We start from the raw sequence: 24,563 nt of genomic DNA on the forward strand, positions 1-24,563 counted from the left end.
GATATAAAATAAATTTTACAAGTGTTTTGGATGATTGCTTTAGATTATATAAGGTTTACAAGAAGTCCCTCTATTTATTTTTAATTTTCTTTTAAGGATATAAATAATTTCATGGATTATAAAGATATTAAGTGAAAGATGAAAGTTAATGTTAGCATTGTAGATTTAATAGAAATTTTGACATGGCTAACGTGTATAGTGTATGTATTTATTATGAGAAAAATAATGATATCATTACAAAACTTGATGTTTTAGCTAATGGTTTAGGCTATACACGAATATACCTAATATAAGGTGTATAAGAATGAAGTTAATAAGAGGGGTGGCAGGAGGGGGAGGGATTTTGTTTAATCCTGATGGAAACGTTGAAGCTAAGTATTCATGGGGTCTAGGAGAAAAGTCGAACAATCAAGTCGAAACCTATGGTCCCATCTAGGGCCTCTACATAGAAAAAGATAAAGGGGCAAAAAATTTGATTATTCCAGGGGACTCTCTCTTAACAATTAAACATATAAAATTTGACGAACTTCCAAAAGATAGCTCTCTTGCTAAGAACTTTCAAAGAATCAAAGAATTATTGGTAGTCTTCCACAACACGGAATTGTATCACATCTTACGAGCCAATAACTTGGAGGCAGGCGAGCTAGCAAACGTGGCACGCTCCTTGACGGAAACAATGCTTATTATAAATGAATCACGATCCAAATGTACAATTCCTTAGGGATTTGCAAGGCCTTGGGCTCTAGGATGACGCATTTTGATTATCAGATCAAGAAAGATAAATTCGGGATTGGTCTCATCCTCCCTCATTCAACTTCACGGTTGTTCGTTGGCCCTCTGTTAGCAAAATACATGTCCTTCCTTGGTCACTCTCGTCATGCTGTATTTGCATATTTTGGTTCGCATGCTCGAAACATCACCCCTGCCCAGTTCAAGCATAGGGAAAATTCTTTTGAACACACAATGATGAGGAAATCAGAGCAAATCGCAAGGGAATCAATGTCTGAGTTAATGGAGCTCGTGTGGGATGGCAGTGATGGTGGCGTTAAATTCTCAAGGGGCCTCCCCTTGGGAGCATTCTCTCTCGTTTCTCTAACTCAGTTTTTCTTACAACTTCTAGATTTTGAGATCTCAGGGCTTCTTCAATTGCCAATTGTGGCATCAAGCCATCCTCTTTGGTGGGAGATCCTTTCAGATCTCTCTCTTGGTTCCAATCTCTCCTCTAGTTGGTGGTTGTGTGGGCTCGCCATTTCAGTTCGTGGGACCTTTGGTGTCGCTCGTGGGCTCAGAGGAGAATTCGGGTCTTGGGAAGATTGTTCTCTCCTTTCCTGGTTTGTTGCAGGTCTGGTTTTTTCAAGGTAACTCTGACCTCGATTTCATTAGTCCTGTTTGGTTCCAAATTGTGGGTCGAGCTTACTTCTCTTGGAACGTTGGTTATGGAAGAGGCCACAAAATTGTAGTTGGCAACTGGGGGTTCTTTCAAAGGCTCTGTCTAGAAGAAGACTCTGTAATCGAAATAATTTAGTCAGAGCAAGGTTGTTTTTGGACCATATTGGCCACCTTTCTCTTTTATTGCGTCAGGATGGCTCTATCTGCAGTAAGTTGCTGATATATTCATTAGGGATTTTTGAGGTCTAAAATGGGCCTCCTAAGGAAATTATAAAATAATAGTGGAAATAATGAAATAAGGTTAGATGACATAATCAAATTTTAGAGGGAAAAAAGAAAAAACTATTTTTTCAACTTGTATTTTCAACTTATCTCCCTATGGGTTTACTCAAATTTCGAGAGGAAACACTCGTTGGATGGATAGTTTGATTTCTCATCCAAGGAGTACTCAGGTTGCATACTTTTGATGGACCCTGCTACACAAAAACTGAGAAATACATGAAAAACATGATTGCAATCGCATTTTTTCATGTATTTCTCATTTTTCGTGTTGTAGGGTCCATCAAAAGTATGCAACATGGGTACTCTTTGGATGAGGAATTATATTTTGCATCCAACGAGTACTCCTGCTTAAAATTTAAGTAAAACCTTAGGGAGATAAGTTGAAAATACGAGTTGAAAAAGTAGTTTTATTATTTTATTTTTTTTAATCTTTTTACTTTTTAACTCCAAAAATGGTGAATCATCCCCCATGGTTGACATCATCATTTTGAATCCTATTGGTTCTTATAAAGTTTATTTTGGTTGTACGTTTTTCTTAGGAGGCCCATTTTAGACCTCAAAAGTCCCCTATTGATACAATTAACTAATAATTGGGTTGACAGTTGCTATAGCAGTATGGATTACCACTCAGATTTTGAGTCCCTTCAGAGCATAGCCCTTGCTCGCACAATCTCTCTACTCACGAAGCCCTCTGGCAGGCTGATCTCGAGCTGCAAGTCAATTTCTGTCAAATGACTCATTCTCACTTCGAGCTGGTAGAAGAGTTGTAGACTCTTAAAGTTCAATTTTCTCGACTGTATGATGAAGTGGATGCGCTGAGAAGCATGATAACGGAACTGAAGATCAAGGAATCTCAAGGGACATAGGTTTGCCCTCAGGATGTCATTAGGAAACATAATTTTTGACCTAAACTTGTTTGCCAGCAATAGTAACTGTTGTTAGACGTTTATATATATTCTATGAATGTTTTTCTTCAACATGCTCTGGTTGTGTACTTAGTATATCTAGTGTTATGTAGAAGTGACCAGGAAAGTCCTATATTAGCTGTGGTTTTTGTAGCAGGATGCTGTAGGAAGTATAGTATGAATGCCCAACTGGGTCTATTCTTGGAAGATGTGTCTCATGGTTCTTTTGGCTGCGAACCGACGTAGATTTAATAAACATATACTCGTTTTTGTTTAAAAAAAGAATGAAGTTAATAAGGCTAATAAGTGTTAGAGCCTTAGATTAATCAAATTCATATATGATCGAAAAGCCGCTTTGTAAAATTGATATAATAAAAGACTTCTAAGTATTGATTTAAGGGGGTGTGATTCTGATTAGTAACTTTATATAACTGAGGTGGAGGTTGACTGTCAGGGCTAGATTAGCTTGGTGAAGTTGGGTTTTAAGAGGCAGAATAAGGCTAGCAATTACAGAATGACGGTTGTTGAGAAATCTAGAGGGCTGCAATTAGGATGATTTCTCTTAAACTTGATAACTGCTTGTGATGTATTTTTATTTTTTCTTACTTATTATCTTCTTCTCTTATTATTATGCTATTCTTGTCATCGAACAACTACCAAAACAAGAAGATCAACAATACACAAGAACAGAGGATATAGGTTGCAAGCCAAGGCCAAAATCTCTCCACTTGAGAAGAAAACCCACAAACCTCTTCTCTTCTTATAGATTCTTCAAATGACGAATTCCAAGGCCTTTAGACCAAGACCAATACCCTTCCAAGACCAAGTTTGACCTTCTTGATGATGTGCTTCCTTAGTCCAAGTCAAATCTAGTCAAATCTCTTCCAGTTGCACAACTTCAACCCCCAACTAGAGAATTTTGGCCTCTACTACAAGTCTGAAATTTTCGGCCCTGCAACAATTGTTGCCTCCACATGTGTGAGCAAATCTAGGGCTTCCAAGGCTTCCTTGACCTTCGCTTGAGTTTCTCTTTCTTCTAGGACTTGAAGATGACCTAACAGGCCTTCCTTCGACCTTCTTTTTGCAATTTCTGCAAGTTTGATCTTGTAGCAACGAAACTCTATCCTCCTCCCTTCGCACGTGAAAGAGAGAGAGAGAAATAACCCAAAGACTTGTCCTTCATCCTTTTTCCTTCTTCGCTAGCATTCTTCTTCTCCTTCGCTTAGATGATGAGAAGATGAGTGAGTGTCCATAGGAGGTCGAGTTCCCTACTATATATAGGATTCCCAGGAGAACGACATGCCCTAATTGAAGTCGACTTCTTAGTTTCCAGGCCGTCTTGGTCTTGGCGGATATTTTGACACTTTTAAATACAAAAATATTTCTTTTTACAAGTTACAATGTGCCTGATGGGGTCTTCTTCATTTGACAATGACTCTTTTGACTTCTTGACCCTAGGACAAACCCTAGAAGCACTCAATGGGTGCTTGATCTCTAAATAAAATGACCTTGAGCATGAAATCCATGCTACAAAAATAACAATAATATTTTTTCTTTCATTTTACAATATACAAGAATCAAACGTACATTTCATATTTATGAAGACCGAACCTAGTTACACATTTCAACACTCACTCTTAAATAGGGAGGTATTCATAATGGTACATGGACATTCTCAAACTGAAGAGATCTTTAAGAAAAGTTGGATTGGTAAGCCATCTCATAAGCTATCAGTTCATCTTATCTCTTTGCATCATAACAATTAGCATTGTCACATAGCAAGGCCTTGACTAACAACTCTATCTCTCCACAAGATCAGAGCACAATGTTGGCGAGACCAATCACTGATAGACACCATCATCATTGTCTCTCAAGGCACATACCCCACTCGGGTGTTCACAGGGTATGTCCTTTTAGGACAATTCCTATATTGGAATAACACATCCTCAAGGAATTTCCTCTTCGACTACTCTTATCTTGGATGCCCTACCTCATCCTCAAAGAGTATCAGAAACCAGATGCTTACCCAATCCTCCATTCTTTCTTCACAAAGTGAAGACAATAATGTTTTTTCTATCCCTCCCTCTCAACTAGGGAGGACATATCAACCAAGCCAAGCTTGTCTCTCAAATACACAAGCTTCTTATTAGGAAGAGATTTTGTCAAGATGTCAACTACCTGCTCATTGGTGGAGATATACTGTAGCTGCAACACTCCATCTTGCACCAACTTTCGTATGTAGTGATACTTGTTATTTATGTGCTTTGTATTTCCATGGAACACTGGGTCTTCAGACAACCTTATACAACAGGTGTTGTCACAATGTATCACTGTAGGATCCATTGGTCCTTCAAACAGGTCAGACAACAACGTCCTCAACCAGACAACTTCTCTGCCTACTTTAGAAGTTGCAATTTATTCAACCTCAACACTACTCAAAGAAATTGATTCTTTCTTTCAAGTTTCTACTCATCTAGGATATCATCTTTCTTTCAAGTTTCTACTCATCTAGGATATCATGGAGGATCACAAACTAAAACATCCTCCAGTAGTGCTTCTCCCATCCATCTCACTGCCTCCCCAATCGGAATTTGTATATCCAATCATGTGGACATCATTCCTTTTATCATACTTTAGGAAGTAGTGGATTGTTCCTTGTAGATATCTCAGTTTATGCTTGACTGCTATCCAATGATCATGCTTGGGATCTACCTGGAACTGATTGAGAATATTCATTGCAAAACAAATGTATGGTCGAGTATTTAGCAAACACATTAGTGAGCCAACCAATTGTCTATACCTTGTCGGATCCACCATGCTCGATTCAAAACTTCTTAGCCTCTTCAAATTCGTGACCATAGGGGTTCTCATAGGTTTGCAATCCATCATGCCAAACCTTTTCAACATTTCAATCACATATTTTCCTTGACCTAGATATATCTAATCAGGTCCTTGCCACACTTCCAACCCCATATAATAGTGCATCAACCCTAGATCCTCCATATCAAATTCTGCTGCCAGTTGCATCTTGCACTCTTGAATACAACCTTCTACATTTGTCATGAGAAGATCATCCACATATAGAAGAATGATTACAGGCTCATCCTACACAACCTTGATATAGAGATTTGGATCAACAAACTCTTTGAGAAGCCCAATGTTTGTAGGTATGTATCCATCCTTGCATACCACGCCCTTGGTGCTTGCTTAAGGCCATAAAGTGCCTTTTTCAGCCTGCAAACATAAGTCTCTCTATCTTTTACTTAAAATCCCAAGGGTTGTTCTATATAGACTTCTTCATCGATAGTACCATTCAGGGATGTTGTCTTGACATCCATTTGATGTATGTTCCACCCCATCGATGCTGCCAAAGAGACCAATGAATGTATAGTGGTATACCTTGCTGTTGGTGCAAATGTCTCTTCATAATCGATGCCTCCGTGTTGGGAGATGCCTCTAGCCACAAATCTTGCCTTATATTTATCAATACTTCCATTTGCTGCATGTTTAATCTTATAGAGCCATTTGGAAGTTATCGTAGATTTGTCTTAAGGCCTAGGTACAATCTCCCAAACTCCATTTTTCATTATTGATTGATATTTTTCATTCATGGCATCTTTCTATTCTTAATGTTTGACAACTTCTTCAAAAGTGGATGGTTCTGCTTCTATCAATTTCGTCATATACGCTGCATACCTTGAATATCTTTTGGGCTTCTTACTTTCCCTGAACGTGCCTTTGGCTACTCTATATCCTTCTGCACTAGAAGAGTAGACTTCAACCAATTGGGTCTATTTCTACTTTTAGGGATGGTCACTTGTTGTACAACTTCACTGAGACCTTCTTCTTCATGATTTGAATCCTCGTCCTCCCTAGTGCATTCTTCTTCAAATATTGGAAGTTCTTCATCATCAAAGTCAATCGGGAGGTCCTTCGATTTCTTGAATGAAATACTTTCATCAAAGATCACATCTCGGCTCACTTCTATTCGGTGTACTTCCTTTATGTAGATCCTATATGCCTTTGAAGTGTTGCTATAACCAACAAATATTCCCTTCATGCTTGTAGGATCCAACTTCTTTCTTTATTTCGGAATGTGAATATAGACATGACAACCAAATATTCAGAGATGGTCTATGCTTGGTTTCTTCCCAGTGAATGCTTCCTCAGGAGTCATGTTGTTTAGTGATCTTTGAGGATTTCGATTTTGAATATACACAACAGTTTTAATTGCTTCACCCCACAGACATTTAGGCAAGTCTTGATCATGTAACATGGCTCTAACACTTTCCTCAATCGATCGATTTTTTTGTTCAACAACTCCATTTTGTTCAAGATTATATGGGACTATTAGCTCCCTATTAATCCCAACCTCCTTACAGAAAGTTATGAGCTCCTTTGATGTGTACTCTTTTCCATTGTCGAATCTTAGTACCTTTATTTTCCTTTCTGTAAGGTTCTCTACTTCAACTTTGAATTCTTGAAATTTGTCAAATAGTTCATCCTTGGAATTCAGCAAATCGATCCAAGTTTTCCTTGAGTGGTCATCAATGAATGTTACATAATATAGATGACCTCCAAGAGACTTTGTAGACATAGGACCACAAAGTCAGAATGAATGAGATCCAAGATTTCTTTTGACCTTGAAGCACTACTTCCAAATGGTCTCTTAACATTTTTCCCTAATGCACATCCCTTGCATACTCCTTCATGATCCTCCTTGAGTTCAGGGATGCCATTCACCATTGAATTTAGAGTTGGTAGTATTTTGTAGTGAAGGTGTCCAAACCTTCGATGCCAAAGTTGACATGGACTTACTTCAATGTGAACCAATGCTTGAGAGAGAGGAGTCAACAACCTATAGAGTCTTCCTTCATGAATTCCAATGACTTTTGCATTGTTGATGCTAGAGTCTTTGTCCCATACTACAACCTTTCCATCTATGAAAGCGACTCTATCTCCCTTATCTTTTAAACATGAAATAAAAAGTAGATTCTTTTGCAAACCTAGAACAAATAAGATGTTGTTGAGATGAATATTTCCTCCATTCTCTAGATCTAGCAAGGTTGATCCAATTCCTCTTATGAAATGGCTCTTCTTGTCACCAAGTTCAACGTAGTTGGAAAATTTTCCTCTTGATAAGGTCTTTAGTTGCTTGTGCTCAACTGTCATATGTCTTGATGCTCCACTGTCAATTACCCAAATATTTTCATCTTCAAATGTGCTTGTAAGTGTTGAGAATAATCCTTCGTCCTTTGTAGAAGTCTTGGTCATACTATTCTTGATGGATAATAGGAGATTCCACAATGCCTTGATACCTTGCTTGAGATGACTTACTATCATAGAACACTGCTTCAAAGATTTCTTCAAGGATGTAGTGATCTTCATCATGCCCTTAGCCAACCTTAGCTTTGATACCATGTTGAGAAATCTAGAGGGCTGCAATTAGGATGATTTCTCTTAAACTTGATAACTGCTTGTGATGTCTTTTTACCTTTTCTTACTTATTATCTTCTTCTCTTATTATTATGTTATTCTTATCATCAAACAACTACCAAAACAAGAAGATCAACAATACACAAGAACACAGGATATAGGCTGCAAGCCAAGGCCAAAACCTCTCCACTTGAGAGGAAAACCCACAAATCTCTTCTCTTCTTATAGATTCTTCAAATGACGAATTCCAAGACCTCTAGACCAAGACCAATACCCTTCCAAGACCAAGTCCGACCTTCTTGATGATGTGCTTCCTTTGTCCAAGTCAAACCCAATCAAATCTCTTCCAGCTGCACAACTTCGACCCCCAGCTACAGAATTTCAACCTCTATTGCAGGTCTGAAATTTTCGGCCCCTGCAACAGTTGCTGCCTCCACACATGTGAGCAAATCTAGGGCTTCCAAGGCTTCCTTTGACCTTCTCTTGAGTTTCTCTTTCTTCTAGGGCTTGAAGATGACCTAATAGACCTTCCTTCAACCTTCTTTCTGCAATTTCTCCAAGTTTGATCTTGCAACAACAAAACCCTAGCCTCCTTCCTTCGCACATGTGAAAGAGAGAGAGAAATAACCCAAACACTTGTCCTTCATCCTTCTTCCTTCTTCGCTAGCCTTCTTCTTCTTCTCCTTCGCTTAGATGATGAGTAGATGAGTGAGTGTCCATAGGAGGTCGAGTTCCCTCCTATATATAGGCTTCCAAGGAGGACGACATGCCCTAATTGAGGCTGACTTCTTAGCTGCCAGGCCGACTTGGTCTTGGAGGGTATTTTGACACTTTTAAATACAAAAATAATTCTTTTTACAAGTTATAATGTGCCCGATGGGGTCTTCTTCATATGACAATGACTCTTTTGACTTCTTGACCCTAGGACAAACCCTAGAAGCACTCAATGGGTGCTTGACCTCTAAATAAAATGACCTTGAGCATGAAATCCATGCTACAAAAATAACAATAATAATTTTTCTTTCATTTTACAATATACAAGAATCAAAAGTACATTTCATATTTATGAAGACCGAACCTAGTTACACATTTCAACAAGGGTCCACATGAGATAGGATTTGCAGAGAGAGCCCAATTTAAAGAGGGTAAAATTGGGCTACAACATATCATTTTCCCTAGCTGCCCCTTGCATGCTTCCTCGAATCCTGCATATTTGGATGAAAGTCCTCCGCCCAATCATTGAGATCTCACTATCTCACTGTGTCTTGTGCTCAAAGATGTGCCTTCTCCCTTAGCCTAGTCTTCCTTTCATAAGTTTGAGTTATTGACCAAATCCACAACCCTAATCTTTGAAGTGATTGATGGTTGAGATTAAATCTCAACATCACTTGAGATCAATGGTTGGGATTCATCTAATTCACTAATGCAAATGACCTTGGATTTCATTAGGTTAACTCACTTTATCTTATTAATTACTTTAATAATTAAAGTAATTATTAAGGTTAAGGGTCAATTAGGCAACTTTCGCATGTCTAGACACCTAGACCTGTGTAGAAGTACCTGTCCGATGCTACAAACATCAACATGTCTGACTACAAATTGTAGTAGCTTTGAACATATAAGTTGCTCTAATGTGTTCTTTTGAATTACTAAGGCTACCAACTTCCAGTAGTTTTTGGATGCTTTGGTGAGCATCTTATTGTGTCTAAAATTGATTCTTTAGTCAAACTATTCAATTTTTGAGCTTTCATGGTTCTTCTATATTGATATCATTCTCAGGATTTGCTGGTATCTCATGGGTTTTGTTTTCAATTGTGTGAGAGTATAGTACTATTTTCTTTTCTTTTTCCAGTTCTAACATATAAAGGTTGTATGGAATCATTGTTAAGCTTGACGGGGAATCTTTTACTAACTTACTAAAAGAGCATACCTCCAGTGCTTTTACGTTTGCCATTTTTGAAAACATATTTTACGTCATTACAAAGAAAAAAAATAATTAATGAAAACTTTAAGGTGGTCATTTGCTTAAATCATCTATCAAAACTGTTCAACATTTAGAAGTCAAAGTGGTTTCAAGCTTATCTAAAAAGGAATTCCAAAAATTGTTACATAAGGCCCTGGTTATAACTGGACTACTATGAACAAACTAACTAATTACCAAGATCTTGGATTGTGCTTAATGTGACAATAGAGGAATTTTAAAACTGCCATTGTTGATTTCCTAAAGTAAGGAGAATATATATTTGCATGAATAATTTGGCAGGAAATCTGTCATATCCAAGAGAAAGAAGCATTATAATTACTGCAGAAAACAAATCTGCTGCTATAGTGGTTGTGACACTTCTGGTTGTGACGGAGTTATCCTCTTAATGGCATTCCCAATATGTTTGTATTGGTAATTTCCAGAAATTCTTTGGTTTTGATAGTGTTTCTATTATTGACATGTTTTCATCTGTATATGGTCTCATGCATTGTGTATCATCTGTGCAATTTTCATGAGCTCAAATTTTTTATTGAGCAAGCTTGGGTAGCCATAGTTGCAATGCTGAAGCATAACTTACTAGGAAAGCTGACAGTCATGACTGAAGTTAGCTGGATGCATTTTACATTCTTGCAGAATAAAGTTGAGGACACTTCTCAAGAAGCATTTGTGTGTACAGAAGACATGAAAGATGCTCTAAATTCAGTCAAATCAATGAAGGAAGGTGGATCTGCCATTATAGAACAAACGATTAAGAATCTCAATTCTTCAATTTCAGTAATTTCATCGCTGCATCGGCTTAGGGGGTATACTCATGGCTTTCTTCTTTATTCCAATGCATCATGATAAGCATTTAGAGACTTTAATGGACATAAAGCATGATAAAGCCACACACACACAATATACACTAAATATTGACATGGAGCACAACTCCCAAAATTATTATTATGATTAATTACACATCTCTTTATATTAGAACTCCGAATAACCCAATTAAGGTCCATACAATAATAATAAGTCAATGTGTGCATTGTGAAATAATGAATCTATTGACCTCTTATATATACTAGATCTCAGTCATTGCCCATGTAGGCCTATTTCCAGGCTGACACCTTATTTACATATAACTTTTACACTCATATATTTCCATTAGGGTCATTGCACGCATGACACATTCCATAATACCCCACTTCAGATATCATCATCCTCAAAGCTTTGTAAATGAGCTTTTACTCATGGTGAATCCAAATAATATGATTTTATTAGTTTTCTGCTCTTTTGTCACTACTGTTGATTATCCATCCATTGATAATTGATTCTTACTGGTGCTAGTCCTTGATAATTTGATGTCACATAACTTATTTTCCTTTAATCCATGCATTGTTGTTTTTTATATTTTTTGGTCCTTGTTAATACCTTGTCACATAATATTCCTAGACTTTGATTCCATCTTCTTTTTGGGAATTGAGGATCTTGTTCTGTATTTTATAGTAGAGTTTTTTTGTATGATGAGGATGTTGATATGGTTTCACATTTGATGGTTCTCCTTGACCTTTGACCAATATTGCACCCATCTTCCTTTTCAGTAGAGTAAAATTTCCTAGCCTGTGCACCTGACCTTTAATTGTATTTTATTGGGAGAGAATATTGTCAAATAGTTTTGTCAAGTTTTCCAATTTGACTTTTCCCCTCTCTAGTTGGATCTTCGCTTTTTCAAGTATCTTTTGATGACCTTCTTGTAGTTCTTCTTCCTTATTCTTTTGAGTCTGAAGGATGAGAATATATATCAGTTTCTTCTATCCACACAGTTTTTGTTTGCATTTCTGATATAAACTCATTGGTATTTATGGCTTCTTCAACCCTATTACAAATTTCTTCTTCAACTTTTTTTTAGTTGTTTCTCATTTATGATATTCAATTCATCTTGACTTCGATGATGATTCTTCTCTTCATCTAATACAATGTTATTGGAACTGGACCAGAATCGATGGAACCGATCGGTCTGACCGGTTTGGTGCCTAAACTGGTCCTTGATGGCATAGAACTGGAAAAAGGTTAGTTTGGTACTGAACTGACTGATTCTTGTATGGAACCGGGAATTGTCTGGCTCTTGAATCGAACGGACCTTTTTTCACCGAATCGGTCGGTTTTATAGAATGCAACTTGGGACCTTTTAAGTGTAATTTTTTAAAGAAAACAATTAATTATGAGTGAGGCAGCCCAATATTCAAGCCTAGGGCCCTACTAATGGTATGTAATTATTGTTAATGTTAAATTATTAAAGTAAAAGTTCATCTTTTTACTTAAATTTTTAGAATTACCATTAATTGACTCAGGGAGATCGAGAGTGGTTCTGACCTCATTGGATTTCATATGGAGAAATTAGAATTTGAACCATGATGTCATCATAGTTATGCCCTACATTACCCCTCTAGGGTTTAAAGGAGTAATGTGGTATCATCAAATTCAAGTGTTGGGGTCCAAAGGTGATGTGCAAGCCCTCCCATGTCATCCCAGTGATAACTGTTGATGCCTTACTTACGCACCTAAGTCAACGTGGGAAAAATCCTCAACCCCACTAGGTGTCGCCTTGGTGGCAAAGCTCAGAGAAGGGGCTGTCATCTAATCCCAATGTTGAAAATATCGGTATTGGCAAAATAACTGCGAGGGTCCAAAAAACAACTTATTGGCAATATCGACGAAAATATCGGCAAATATCGACAAACATAAAAAATGCATTATATATTCATTTTTCATATTTTTAAACATATAGAGAAATAACAACATGAAATAAACACATTGGCACATAAATATGAAGAAAACATTGATATATATGATGTAGTGGATGTAAAATAAAAATGATACATCAAAGGTGATACCAAATCCTTCTGATCCCTAATAATTGTCCAATAAAGGACTCAAATGTGGAGAACCAATACAAAATAACATCACATATATAAAAGTATCTCATCATCATGAGTTATATGTAGCAAAACAAATAAAACTAGCAGCTATCTATCTGAGATCAATGCCCTCTCCCTAGCAGCTATCTTTCTGTCTTTTTCATCAATTGCTTCAAGAGCTTTTTGTATAAGCTCTACACTAAAAACCGTACAAAGCCCAACATCATGTCTAGGGAGTCTAGCCAGATGGTATTTCAATCATGTAACCCCTCCTGTCATCTCGGTCCCACACAATTTGCATGATAGATATGCCCGATTTGTCCCACCATCAGGCTCCCCATACTCCCAAAATGGGTCCAAGGCTTTTGGCATATTTGTGGTGAACTAATTCAAGCATAGGGCGCCAAAAGAAAAACAATTGGCATTAAACATCCATATACACAAAATAATAAGTAATAACTACCTAAAAAATTTTTTTTTTACTACAATATTTGCAATGTGAATGAAAAATGGCAATAAGAGGGTGCATAAGAAAGTTAAAAAAAAATGAAGCTTGCTGCCCAAATATGGAGAAAACCCTTGCATTGGCTCATGGGCATGAAAATCATAGCAAATGGAAAAAAACAAAGAAGCAAAATGTTGGTAGGCAAAGAGGTAAGAAAGCATAACCCTAAATCTATGAAAAATATCATTAAGGGTTTTTTAAGAACATACTTGTTAATGGAAGAAATGAAGTTTGTCTTACTGATCTTCAATCTTTGATCCACAAATTGTTTTTAGTTGGTGGTGATAATGGCTGTTTGATCCTCAATCCCTCTTTGAAAACCACCACAATGCTCTTCCCTTTCCTTTTCCAAGACTAAGAAACCAAAATGAGCAAATAAACTACCAAAATCGCTTTTTTAGCCGTGGCCCAGCCTGCCTGGCAATATTTGAGGTCGTAGCGCAATATTTTGCCGAAATATCGACGATATTTCGGATATATTGTGATATTTTCAAGCAAGAAAATATCGCGACATTTTTTTGGCAATATTTCGGCCTGCCAAAAATTTCGCGATATTTCTGAATATCACGGATATTTTGGCGATATTATCAACACTACCTAATCCCAACTCTCTCTGTCTAGGCTCTCTCCTAGCTAAAGCCAAGGGGGGTGGGCTCTAAGGAAGGTTTCTAAGGAAACTTGCTAAAACTAACAAGTCTAGGAGACAATTAGTAGATGAGTTAGAGCATCAATCATTCAACAAATTGCTATGTGTAACTTGAGGAAATAAATGAAGAATTTAGAAAGTATAAGTAAACATGAGCATTAACATCAAAATGTAAGTAGACCATTGTAATTCAACAATATATATCCTACAAGGAAAAGTAAGTTGACCTGTGCTAAATGAAATATATGTTCAATCAAATAAATGAAGTGCTTGCAATAATGGAAATATCTTCAAGCTACAACAAAATCGAAATGGAATGAAATCTGCAAAACAAACGTTAGTGAATCAAACTAAAACAACAATATGATGATACAAATTTTGAAAAGAAAACTCTTAAAATTTGAAAGCTTGCAAATAAAAATTACTTGTACTTAACAATGAATTATTGCTCAAAGACAATAATGATATAGAACATTACTTGATCCAAATGAGCATGAGTAAAGTACAAGAGTGAATCTAAAGTGCTTGCAAGTAAAAAGATGTAAGTGCTTTCTAAATCTATTGCATATATTTGAGAAATACCTTTAATAATGAGATGTTCATTGAGATGCCAATTTCAAATGCTTGCAAGAAGAAACTTTCAAAATGTGTTATGGTGCTTGTGTGGCAAATGTGTTCTTGGTTAATGCCTATTCTAGGTTTGACTTCCCCTCAATTTCTCAAAACTTTGTAAAGAGTGAGGTGAATTGCAAGAAGGCTAGGACGAGGAGCCGCTTAGTCCATCATTAACGATACCCGCCTACACTTCAAGACAACCCACGTTCCTTCATTCCTACAAGGGCTCGACCACAAGAGAACTGTGAGGTCACGTGTTTTAACCTTTGTTCCAGACTCAAGTTTATCAAATTGAATGAAAGTTAGGAAAGTATTCTAAAATTTCTATCAACCAAGCGTATGCTTGAAGGCTAATTTTAGAAATGCAATGGAGATGAATTAATAGATTTGTCTTTGCAAGTAAAAATGATATCTCAATTGTGAAATGCTTCCAAATTGTTTCAAGTAAATATGTTCATTCACAATTAAAGCAATAAAATGCTTCCATAAACAATGGAAATGAACCCAAATGATGTCAAAAGATATCTGCAAATTTGATGTTAAAATCAACAAATTAACATGAATATGGAGCCATATTTAGCATGTGAAAATGAACATGAATGAAAGCTATGAAATAGACACATGAGAGAAAATATATATTAGCAACAAAATGAGTTATATCAGCTGCAATAATCAGATCTAAAATGCTCCAAAAAAGTGTTAAGTTTTGGGTATGTTCTATGCTAGAGCAATTTATAAAATTTTCATAGTTAGCAATCACATCAACATTACAATAAACCGCAGATAGAACATAAATATAAAATCGCAGAAGACAAGCCAAGACAAGAGGACACAAGATGTGGCGCGAGCCAGGGACAAACCCCACAATGTGTGGGGAAACCCTTTGATCAAATCTTCTTTTATCTTCAAAGTTCAGCAGAGAGAGAGAGAGAGAGAGTACATTTACAACAGAAGTCAACACTTTGACTTATCTAGATTTGAGCATAGATTATTTCCTATAATGATGAGATCAGTTGAAGACATTCTGCTTCAACTGATTCTCGTAGTGCTGCCTCTTGTTCATTTGCTGCACATTATCATGTGACACCTTCATGCTGCATTATGCATCATCATGTTGCCCATAATCTTTATGCTTCATGCATCATTATGATGTCCATGACTATATTATTTCTTTATTATGCTGAACATTAGAACTTCTTCTCCTTATAGACTGTAACGCTGCTTCATATGCTGAGACATATAGATCTAATTCATACTGCTCACTGTGAAGTAATACCACAATGATCATCACCAAGACTCTGCTACAGGAGTATCCTAAGTTTGTCATCTATCTGAGATAGATATGCCGAGATGCTCAGGGTGCTCTCTCCATACGAGAATACCTTCAATCTACAGGTATGCTGAGAGGGTAACCAACCTTGGTTCTACTTCTCCTTAACCCATCCGAGGAGGCAGCTTGAACTCTTAGACACATCTCATCTCAATGCGGATCCGATTGTGTGATTGCGGCTTCCATGTGTTGACTGCGGCTATCATGCGTTGACTGCGGCTATACCTCAGGAATGAACAACATGTGACTGCAGCTCCATGCATTGACAGTGGCTACACCTGAGGATAACGTATAAGTGCCTGACTGTATTGATGCGGATATATGTCTCCATGAGCAGTGTATCTCTGCATGAACTGCGTAGAAAAACTATGCTACCAGATCCACTGTACACGGAGCCTGTTATGATGACTGTGTTGATTCCAGGAGCAGCGTATCTCTGCATGAACTATGTATATAATTACATTTCCAGATCCACTATACACAAAGCCTGTTATCATGACTGCGTTGATTCCATGAGCAACGTATCTCTGCATGAACTGCATATATAACTACATTTCCAGATCCACTATACACAAAGCCTGTTATCATGACTGCGTTGATTCCATGAGCAACGTATCTCTGCATGAACTGCATATATAACTACATTTCCAGATCCACTATACACAAAGCCTGTTATCATGACTGCGTTGATTCCATGAGCAACGTATCTCTGCATAACTACATTTCCAGATCCACTATACACAAAGCCTGTTATCATGACTGCGTTGATTCCATGAGCAACGTATAACTACATTTCCAGATCCACTATACACAAAGCCTGTTATCATGACTGCGTTGATTCCATGAGCAACGTATCTCTGCGTGAACTGCATATATAACTACGCTGCCAGATCCACTATACTAATCTAACTGCGTGTAAGGATTTCTGCCCTGTGTATAATTAGGGCAAGTTCTATTTCCATTGCGGCATATATATAATTGATTTCATTTGTGACTGCGGCTAGGGCTTATTAGGCCAACGTATATTATTCTATTACGTTGACTACGTATCAATGTCCAGCATTACGTTGACTGTGTAGAGAGCGTAGCAATGTCACGTATATATCATGAACCATAAACAGCGTAATATGTCCAGCGTATAAACACCGTTTCACTTCCACACTTAACTGTGCGTATAGTTGCTGGATTAGGGCATCGTACTTGTAGCTAGGGCATCATACTCTTTAGTATCTCTTCTCCAAAAACCCAAGACGTGGAGAGGAGATCACCTGAAGAGTGTGTCCTATAATGACTCCAAATCCTCTCTTATTTATACTAAAAACGTAGAGGTTGAATAGACACGTCGGTCGGGCTTCTAGAGCCTACGTAAGAGCTGGTCGGCTTGATAATAATTACATAAACAAAAAGAAATTCATATCTCCATAAATACTTATCGGAATCGGATGATCTTTGGATCAATCCTACACCTCTCGACGAGAGGGATCCAATAAAAATATCAGCTGCCATAAATAAGTTGACCCACATGGAGTTTGGCCCTAGTTGCCAATTTAACACTCCCTCTCAACTAGGGAGAACTCCATCCGCTGATCCATATGTACGACTGTACTATCTCTGCCATCAGTGCCCTGCACTGTTCTGCCCAACTCTGCTCAGCTCTGTTGGCTCTGCTCTACTCTGCTGGCTCTGGTAGCTCTGCTCTGCTCAGTTCTGCTTGCTCTGGTAGCTCTGCTCTACTCAACTCTACTGGCTCTGCTAGCTCTGCTTTGCTCAGCTCTGTTGGCTCTGGTAGTTCTGCTCTACTCAGCTCTGCTGGCTCTGCTAGCTCTGCTCTGCTCAGCTCTGCTGGCTCTGGTAGCTCTGCTCTGCTGAACTATGAAGAAGAAGAATTGATCGAGAATGAGTCATATCATTCTCCACTGACCTGAAGTCAGTCTCAGAGTGCATACCACTAGTCCCAGACCAGTCTCAACTGACCCGAAGTCAGCTTCATAGTAAGTACCACTCCTACCACTGGTCCCAGACCAGTATCGCAGTCTCAGAGAGTGTACCACTGGTCCCAGACCAGTCTCAACTGACCCGAAGTCAGTGTCATAGTATGTACCACTCTCACTGGTCCCAGACCAGTACTGCATTGACACAAAGTCAGTCTCGGAGTATGTACCACTGGTCCCAGACCAGTCTCAGCCGACCCGAAGTCAGCGTCATAGCATGTACAACTCCTACCACTGGTCCCAGACCAGTATCATTGATCCCAGATCAATGGAGGACATCCTAGTGTAGGGAGTACGATAGATACAACGATGCGTCCATCGGTATTACTATGGTCCCTAACTTCATTTCCCTGCTCATTGATCAGATGAGAGGTACTTCCCATGAGTCCCAGACTGCATGGGTAGGAAGCCTCGACAAGAGAACTTAATCAATCCTGTCCTCACAGGAGAACACATCAATCTTGCTACAATCGCCATGGAGAACACATCAATGCAGGCTGCCATGGAGAACACATCAATCCAGGCCTCACAGGAGAACACATCAATCCTGCTACAATCGCCATGGAGAACACATCAATCCAGGCCTCACAGGAGAACACATCAATCCTGTTACAATCACCATGGAGAACACATCAATCCAGGCCTCACAGGAGAACACATCAATCCTGCTACAATCGCCATGGAGAACACATCAATCTAGGCCTCACAGGAGAACTAATCATCCTGCTACACAAGAGAGCGTATCATCTTGTCCCACAAGAGAGCGAATCATCTTGTTCCAGTACGCACCACCAGGGGAGGGTGAGTCACCCTGCGGTCGTATGTTGCTCCAGTAGAACTGCAAGCCCCCCAGAGCTCCCAGAGCTCAATGTATGCAACATGCAGGACCCTTTTACAAAGGTCTCTTGATGACTCCAAGTCATTCGGGAAAATCACAAATTTGATCTTTCCCCCGGGGATTTAGCGACCTGTATATCATCTCAGTGTGATGGAGCCTCCTTGCTCATCGACTTTCCATATCCCAGATAAGGCAGTATCTGATGTCAGTCTGCTGGAGCAATTGTCGAATACAGGATTCCTCAATAATCGAATCACACCTCTGGTTGTCACAGAGAAAAACATAAGAAATTCTGCAACCATGCAGCTTCATACGAGATCATACTCGTAGCCATGTATTCGGTCTTGGCGGTGCTTATAGTGACCGACTTCTGCTTCCTGCATCGAAGCAGAATCCAAAGAGAATCAACTCTGAAAAGTGCTCTAGTGATCCTCCACACTGCCTGCCCACTCATCATTCGAATAATCATGTGGTTTCATATTTTCGGCAGTGTATCTCAATCCATGAGAGATTGTGCCCCTGAAGATATCTCAGAAGATTCTTGGCACCAATCCAGTGAGGCTCAACCAAATATGAGCTCACCATGCTAACTGCAACACAAATGTCCGGACAGAGGTTCTCCAAAAACATCAACACGAATGAGTTTATGAAACTCAGAGGCATTTCCCAAATCTGGTCCGACATCATTACCATACAACTTCTGAAAGTTAAGATCCTCGAGGCAGTCACAAGCTTGCAGCTTATCTTCCCACAATCAGAATCCAACTCCCTCTGTCTCCTATAAATGAGAGGGTCTGCACCTGTCAGACATAGGTGCCGGTACGAGAGGTTTATAATCCACAACCTTCGAGTAATGGTTTGGATCGGTTTCACTCCTAGTGAATCTCAGCTGCATTAGACAGCTATCAATCCTCTCATATTATGCCTGAGGTGTTTTTCTTCAAGCCATAGAGGGCTTTCTTCCACCTGTATACATGAGATTCCTTGATCATGATTCTCAAACTCCTCGGGTTGTTCCAAACCTGTGAACTTGCTGCATGAGGGGAATGGTCCCCTTATAATATTTTCCTTCGGTACATTTCAGACATGTACCTTCATGCTTCTTTTTGAATTCAGGCATCCTAGTCACCATCTGACTCACAGACCTCCCGTGCTGAGTCAATGGACATAGTCCCTAGTGGACTTCCTGCAACTTGATACAACCCTGAACTCAAAACATCTTTAAAAGATCTATTTTCAAACACATACCTTTCATCGATAAGTGCCACCCTGTAACCTTTGACTCCCATTTCCGAGATGGACATTAAGTTCGATCAGGTACACAAAAGAGATTTTGGGGTTCCTTGCTTTCCTGGAAGAGTCGACCATTTCCTTCGATGACCTGCATTACCAGTCATTCTTTTGATCATTGAAGATGTCCCAAGAATGATTGTTATCTTCATCAAGAGATGTGTCTCTGCTATTCGAACACTCCTTCGCATAACGACCGAACTTATTTCAACAAGGCATCCGCCTTTCCTTCCACCCCTAGATCCGAACTTCCCAATGAAGTGATCTTAAGATGGACCATCATAATCTTCTGCTGCGCCATTCTGATAACATTCTCTGCTTTGACTTCACCCTAGGTGAATTATGAGGAACCCATTGATCCTTCTGTCTTGTCCCAACTGTCTTCGGTGATTGCTCTTTCACTCTTGCTTGGGCATTGTCTTCACCTCAGCTCCGATACCATGTTAAGTTTTGGGTATGTTCTATGCTAGAGAAATTTATAAAATTTTCATAGTTAGCAATCACATCAACATTACAATAAACTGCAGATAGAAGATAAATATAAAATCGCAGAAGACAAGCCAAGACAAGAGGACACAAGATGTGGCGCGAGCCAGGGACAAACCCCACAATGTGTGGGGAAACCCTTTGATCAAATCTTCTTTTATCTTCAAAGTTCAGCAGAGAGAGAGAGAGAGAGAGAGAGAGAGTACATTTACAACAGAAGTCAACACTTTGACTTATCTAGATTTGAGCATAGATTATTTCCTATAATGATGAGATCAGTTGAAGACATTCTGCTTCAACTGATTCTCGTAGTGCTGCCTCTTGTTCATTTGCTGCACATTATCATGTGACACCTTCATGCTGCATTATGCATTATCATGTTGCCCATAATATTTATGCTTCATGCATCATTATGATGTCCATGACTATATTATTTCTTTATTATGCTGAACATTAGAACTTCTTCTCCTTATAGACTGTAACACTGCTTCATATGCTGAGACATATAGATCTAATTCATACTGCTCACTGTGAAGTAATACCACAATGATCATCACCAAGACTCTGCTACAGGAGTATCCTAAGTTTGTCATCTATCTGAGATAGATATGCCGAGATGCTCAGGGTGCTCTCTCCATACGAGAATACCTTCAATCTACAGGTACGCTGAGAGGGTAACCAACCTTGGTTCTACTTCTCCTTAACCCATCCGAGGAGGCAGCTTGAACTCTTAGACACATCTCATCTCAATGCGGATCCGATTGTGTGATTGCGGCTTCCATGTGTTGACTGCGGCTATCATGCGTTGACTGCGGCTATACCTCAGGAATGAACAACATGTGACTGCAGCTCCATGCATTGACAGTGGCTACACCTGAGGATAGCGTATAAGTGCCTGACTGTATTGATGCGGATATATTCTCCATGAGTAGTGTATCTCTGCATGAACTGTGTATAAAAACTATGCTACCAGATCCACTGTACACGGAGCCTGTTATGATGACTGTGTTGATTCCACGAGCAGCGTATCTTTGCATGAACTATGTATATAGTTACATTTCCAGATCCACTATACACAAAGCCTGTTATCATGACTGCGTTGATTCCATGAGCAACGTATCTCTGCATGAACTGCATATATAACTACATTTCCAGATCCACTATACACAAAGCCTGTTATCATGACTGCATTGATTCCATGAGCAACGTATCTCTGCATGAACTGCATATATAACTACATTTCCAGATCCACTATACAGAAAGCCTGTTATCATGACTGCGTTGATTCCATGAGCAACGTATCTTTGCATGAACTGCATATATAACTACATTTCCAGATCCACTATAGACAAAGCCTGTTATCATGATTGCGTTGATTCCATGAGCAACGTATAACTACATTTCCAGGTCCACTATACACAAAGCCTGTTATCATGACTGCGTTGATTCCATGAGCAACGTATCTCTGCATGAACTGCATATATAACTACGCTGCCAGATCCACTATACTAATCTAACTGCGTGTAAGGATTTCTGCCCTGTGTATAATTAGGGCAAGTTCTATTTCCATTGCGGCATATATACAATTGATTTCATTTGTGACTGCGGCTAGGGCTTATTAGGCCAGCGTATATTATTCTATTACGTTGACTGCGTATCAATGTCCAGCGTTACGTTGACTGTGTAGAGAGCGTAGCAATGTCACGTATATATCATGAACCATAAACAGCGTAATATGTCCAGCGTATAAACACCGTTTCACTTCCACACTTAACTGTGCGTATAGTTGCTGGATTAGGGCATCGTACTTGTAGCTAGGGCATCATACTCTTTAGTATCTCTTCTCCAAAAACCCAAGACGTGGAGAGGAGATCACCTGAAGAGTGTGTCCTATAATGACTCCAAATCCTCTCTTATTTATACTAAAAACGTAGAGGTTGAATAGACATGTCGGTTGGGCTTCTAGAGCCTACGTAAGAGCTGGTCGGCTTGATAATAATTACATAAACAAAAAGAAATTCATCTCTCCATAAATACTTATCGGAATCGGATGATCTTTGGATCAATCCTACACCTCTCGACGAGAGGGATCCAATAAAAATATCAGCTGCCATAAATAAGTTGACTCACATGGAGTTTGGCCCTAGTTGCCAATTTAACAGATCTAAAATGCTCCAAAAAAGACAATGTAAAGTGAGAGATGAAGTTATTAAAATAACCCAAGCAAGAGTGTGAATTGGTAGATCTATGACATGAAAGAGATGAGAATAAGAATGCAGAAATTTAAATCTACTTGGATGAAAAGAAGCAAAACTCAAGTCACACATGCAAAGGATCCTCTCCCAAAGGAGGGTTGGGATGCCAAGAGGATAATCCTCAAGCTCCCGCAAATAAACTTTTTTGTTTTATTAAAGAATTGAAGCTCTCTAATAGAAATGAGGGACTTCGGCTTTGAGGGAGTTTACAAAGAGCTCCAAATAGCAAACATTCCTCCTCAAATACACTTAATGAAGAAAGAAGAGCAAATACAATGCCTTTATCAAAATACAATAGGAAGCCCTCAAGTGGGATACTTCGCTTTCCTCAAGGTGTACATTCTTGATTTTTCAATTTGTTGGTCTTAAACAGGAAATATTTTGCATAGGATGATGAGGGGAGAGAAATGGCTATGAGAGGAGTTTGGTGGACAAGAAGGCTCGAACAATGTATTTTTTGATCCCCAAGCAATCTCCTTCAAATGAAGCTCAACAAGCGGTCCAATCCTTCGAGAAGTCTTCCAAGGCAAGCGGGAAAGACAAGTTAGGTTAATGGTTATTCACAAATGGTAGTATACAAATATGAAACAAATGCATGCGACAAGAGAAGGAAGAGACTTCCTCTCTTGTGCAAGCAAGGAAAGGCTAGACCTTTTCACAAGCTCTCAAAAATCTAGATGAAATCAAATAAAGCGCATAAGATAAATCAAAGGCTGAACTTGAATTTATGATCTTAGCAAGCCATGGTAAAGAAACCCCCTTCTTCAAATTCTTTTTATTAGATCCTTGAGAGTAGCTTGGTGTGGGTCCTTCTACTCTTGTCTTTGAGAGTGGGTTAGTTTAGCCAAAGAGTTACCCCACGCTCAAATTCCTTCAACAAATTGTTAGATTTCTACACACTTGAAAGGATATTAGCACTCACAAGGAATTAAATTCAACAATGGAGGAGAAGGCTAGAGATTCAACCGAGAATCTTCTAGTGCTCCTCTTCCTAGAATATTCCTCTAATCCAAAAATTATGCAAGGTAACTTACATGCATTAATCCAAATAATGGCAATGTGAAAGCTAACATAATCTAGAATCTGTGTAGAAAATAAAGCATAGAGAGTTGAAGTAATATCACCTTACAATCATAGAAGGAGAACACCAACACAATATTGAACCCCCAAAGTGTTTTATATTAGCATGAAAGAAGTGATTGTAAATTTCAGTAGAGTCTCCCAAAGCACAATAACTTGTTCCAAGATTAATACAATAGAGCCCATGGCTCATTTAAATAGAGGAACTGAAGAAAATCCCAATGTATAGCCAATTGACAAGTCTAGAAGGTTGAAATTGTTGAAGAAAGTGTAACTAGGTTTGGTCTTCATGACATTGTAATTATGATTTTTGTAAACAAGAAAATGAATTTATTATTATTCCTTGTTGCATGGGTTTCAGGAGCAAGATGTTTATTTATTAGTAGCTCCCATTGAGAGCCTTAGGATGTTAAAGAGTCAATGTCATGCTAGTCTTGAGCCTATGTGTAATGTATACAAGTCTATAGAAAGGTCTAGAAGCCCTCCAAAGACAAGCACAATCACTCTTGAAGAAGGCAACAAACTAAATGATGTAAAACACAGTCACGTCGACCCGCAAATGAATTAAATAGCTAAAAGAGTCATGTCGGCTCACATATCGAGACACAACTGTTCACTGGTTCATGTCGGC

The 24,563-nt window shown here is 38.7% G+C and overlaps 1 protein-coding gene across 6 annotated transcripts in view; it reads left to right on the forward strand.

The window, feature by feature from the left end:
- The window catches only part of LOC149218630 (MEF2BNB-like protein), a 319,606-nt gene that overhangs the window by 179,149 nt on the left and 115,894 nt on the right, over positions 1-24,563 (forward strand). For all 6 annotated transcript variants that reach the window (XM_089384102.1, XM_089384097.1, XM_089384098.1 and 3 more), the window contains one exon: positions 10,630-10,799. In XM_089384102.1, coding sequence (XP_089240228.1) covers positions 10,630-10,799 — 170 coding nt within the window. The remainder of the gene's footprint in view (positions 1-10,629; positions 10,800-24,563) is intronic.

This window comes from Pinus tabuliformis, chromosome Q, assembly GCF_031772625.1.
Source record: "Pinus tabuliformis cultivar Carrire ecotype Pingquan chromosome Q, CPIR1, whole genome shotgun sequence".
In the NCBI taxonomy this organism is placed as follows: domain Eukaryota; kingdom Viridiplantae; phylum Streptophyta; class Pinopsida; order Pinales; family Pinaceae; genus Pinus; species Pinus tabuliformis.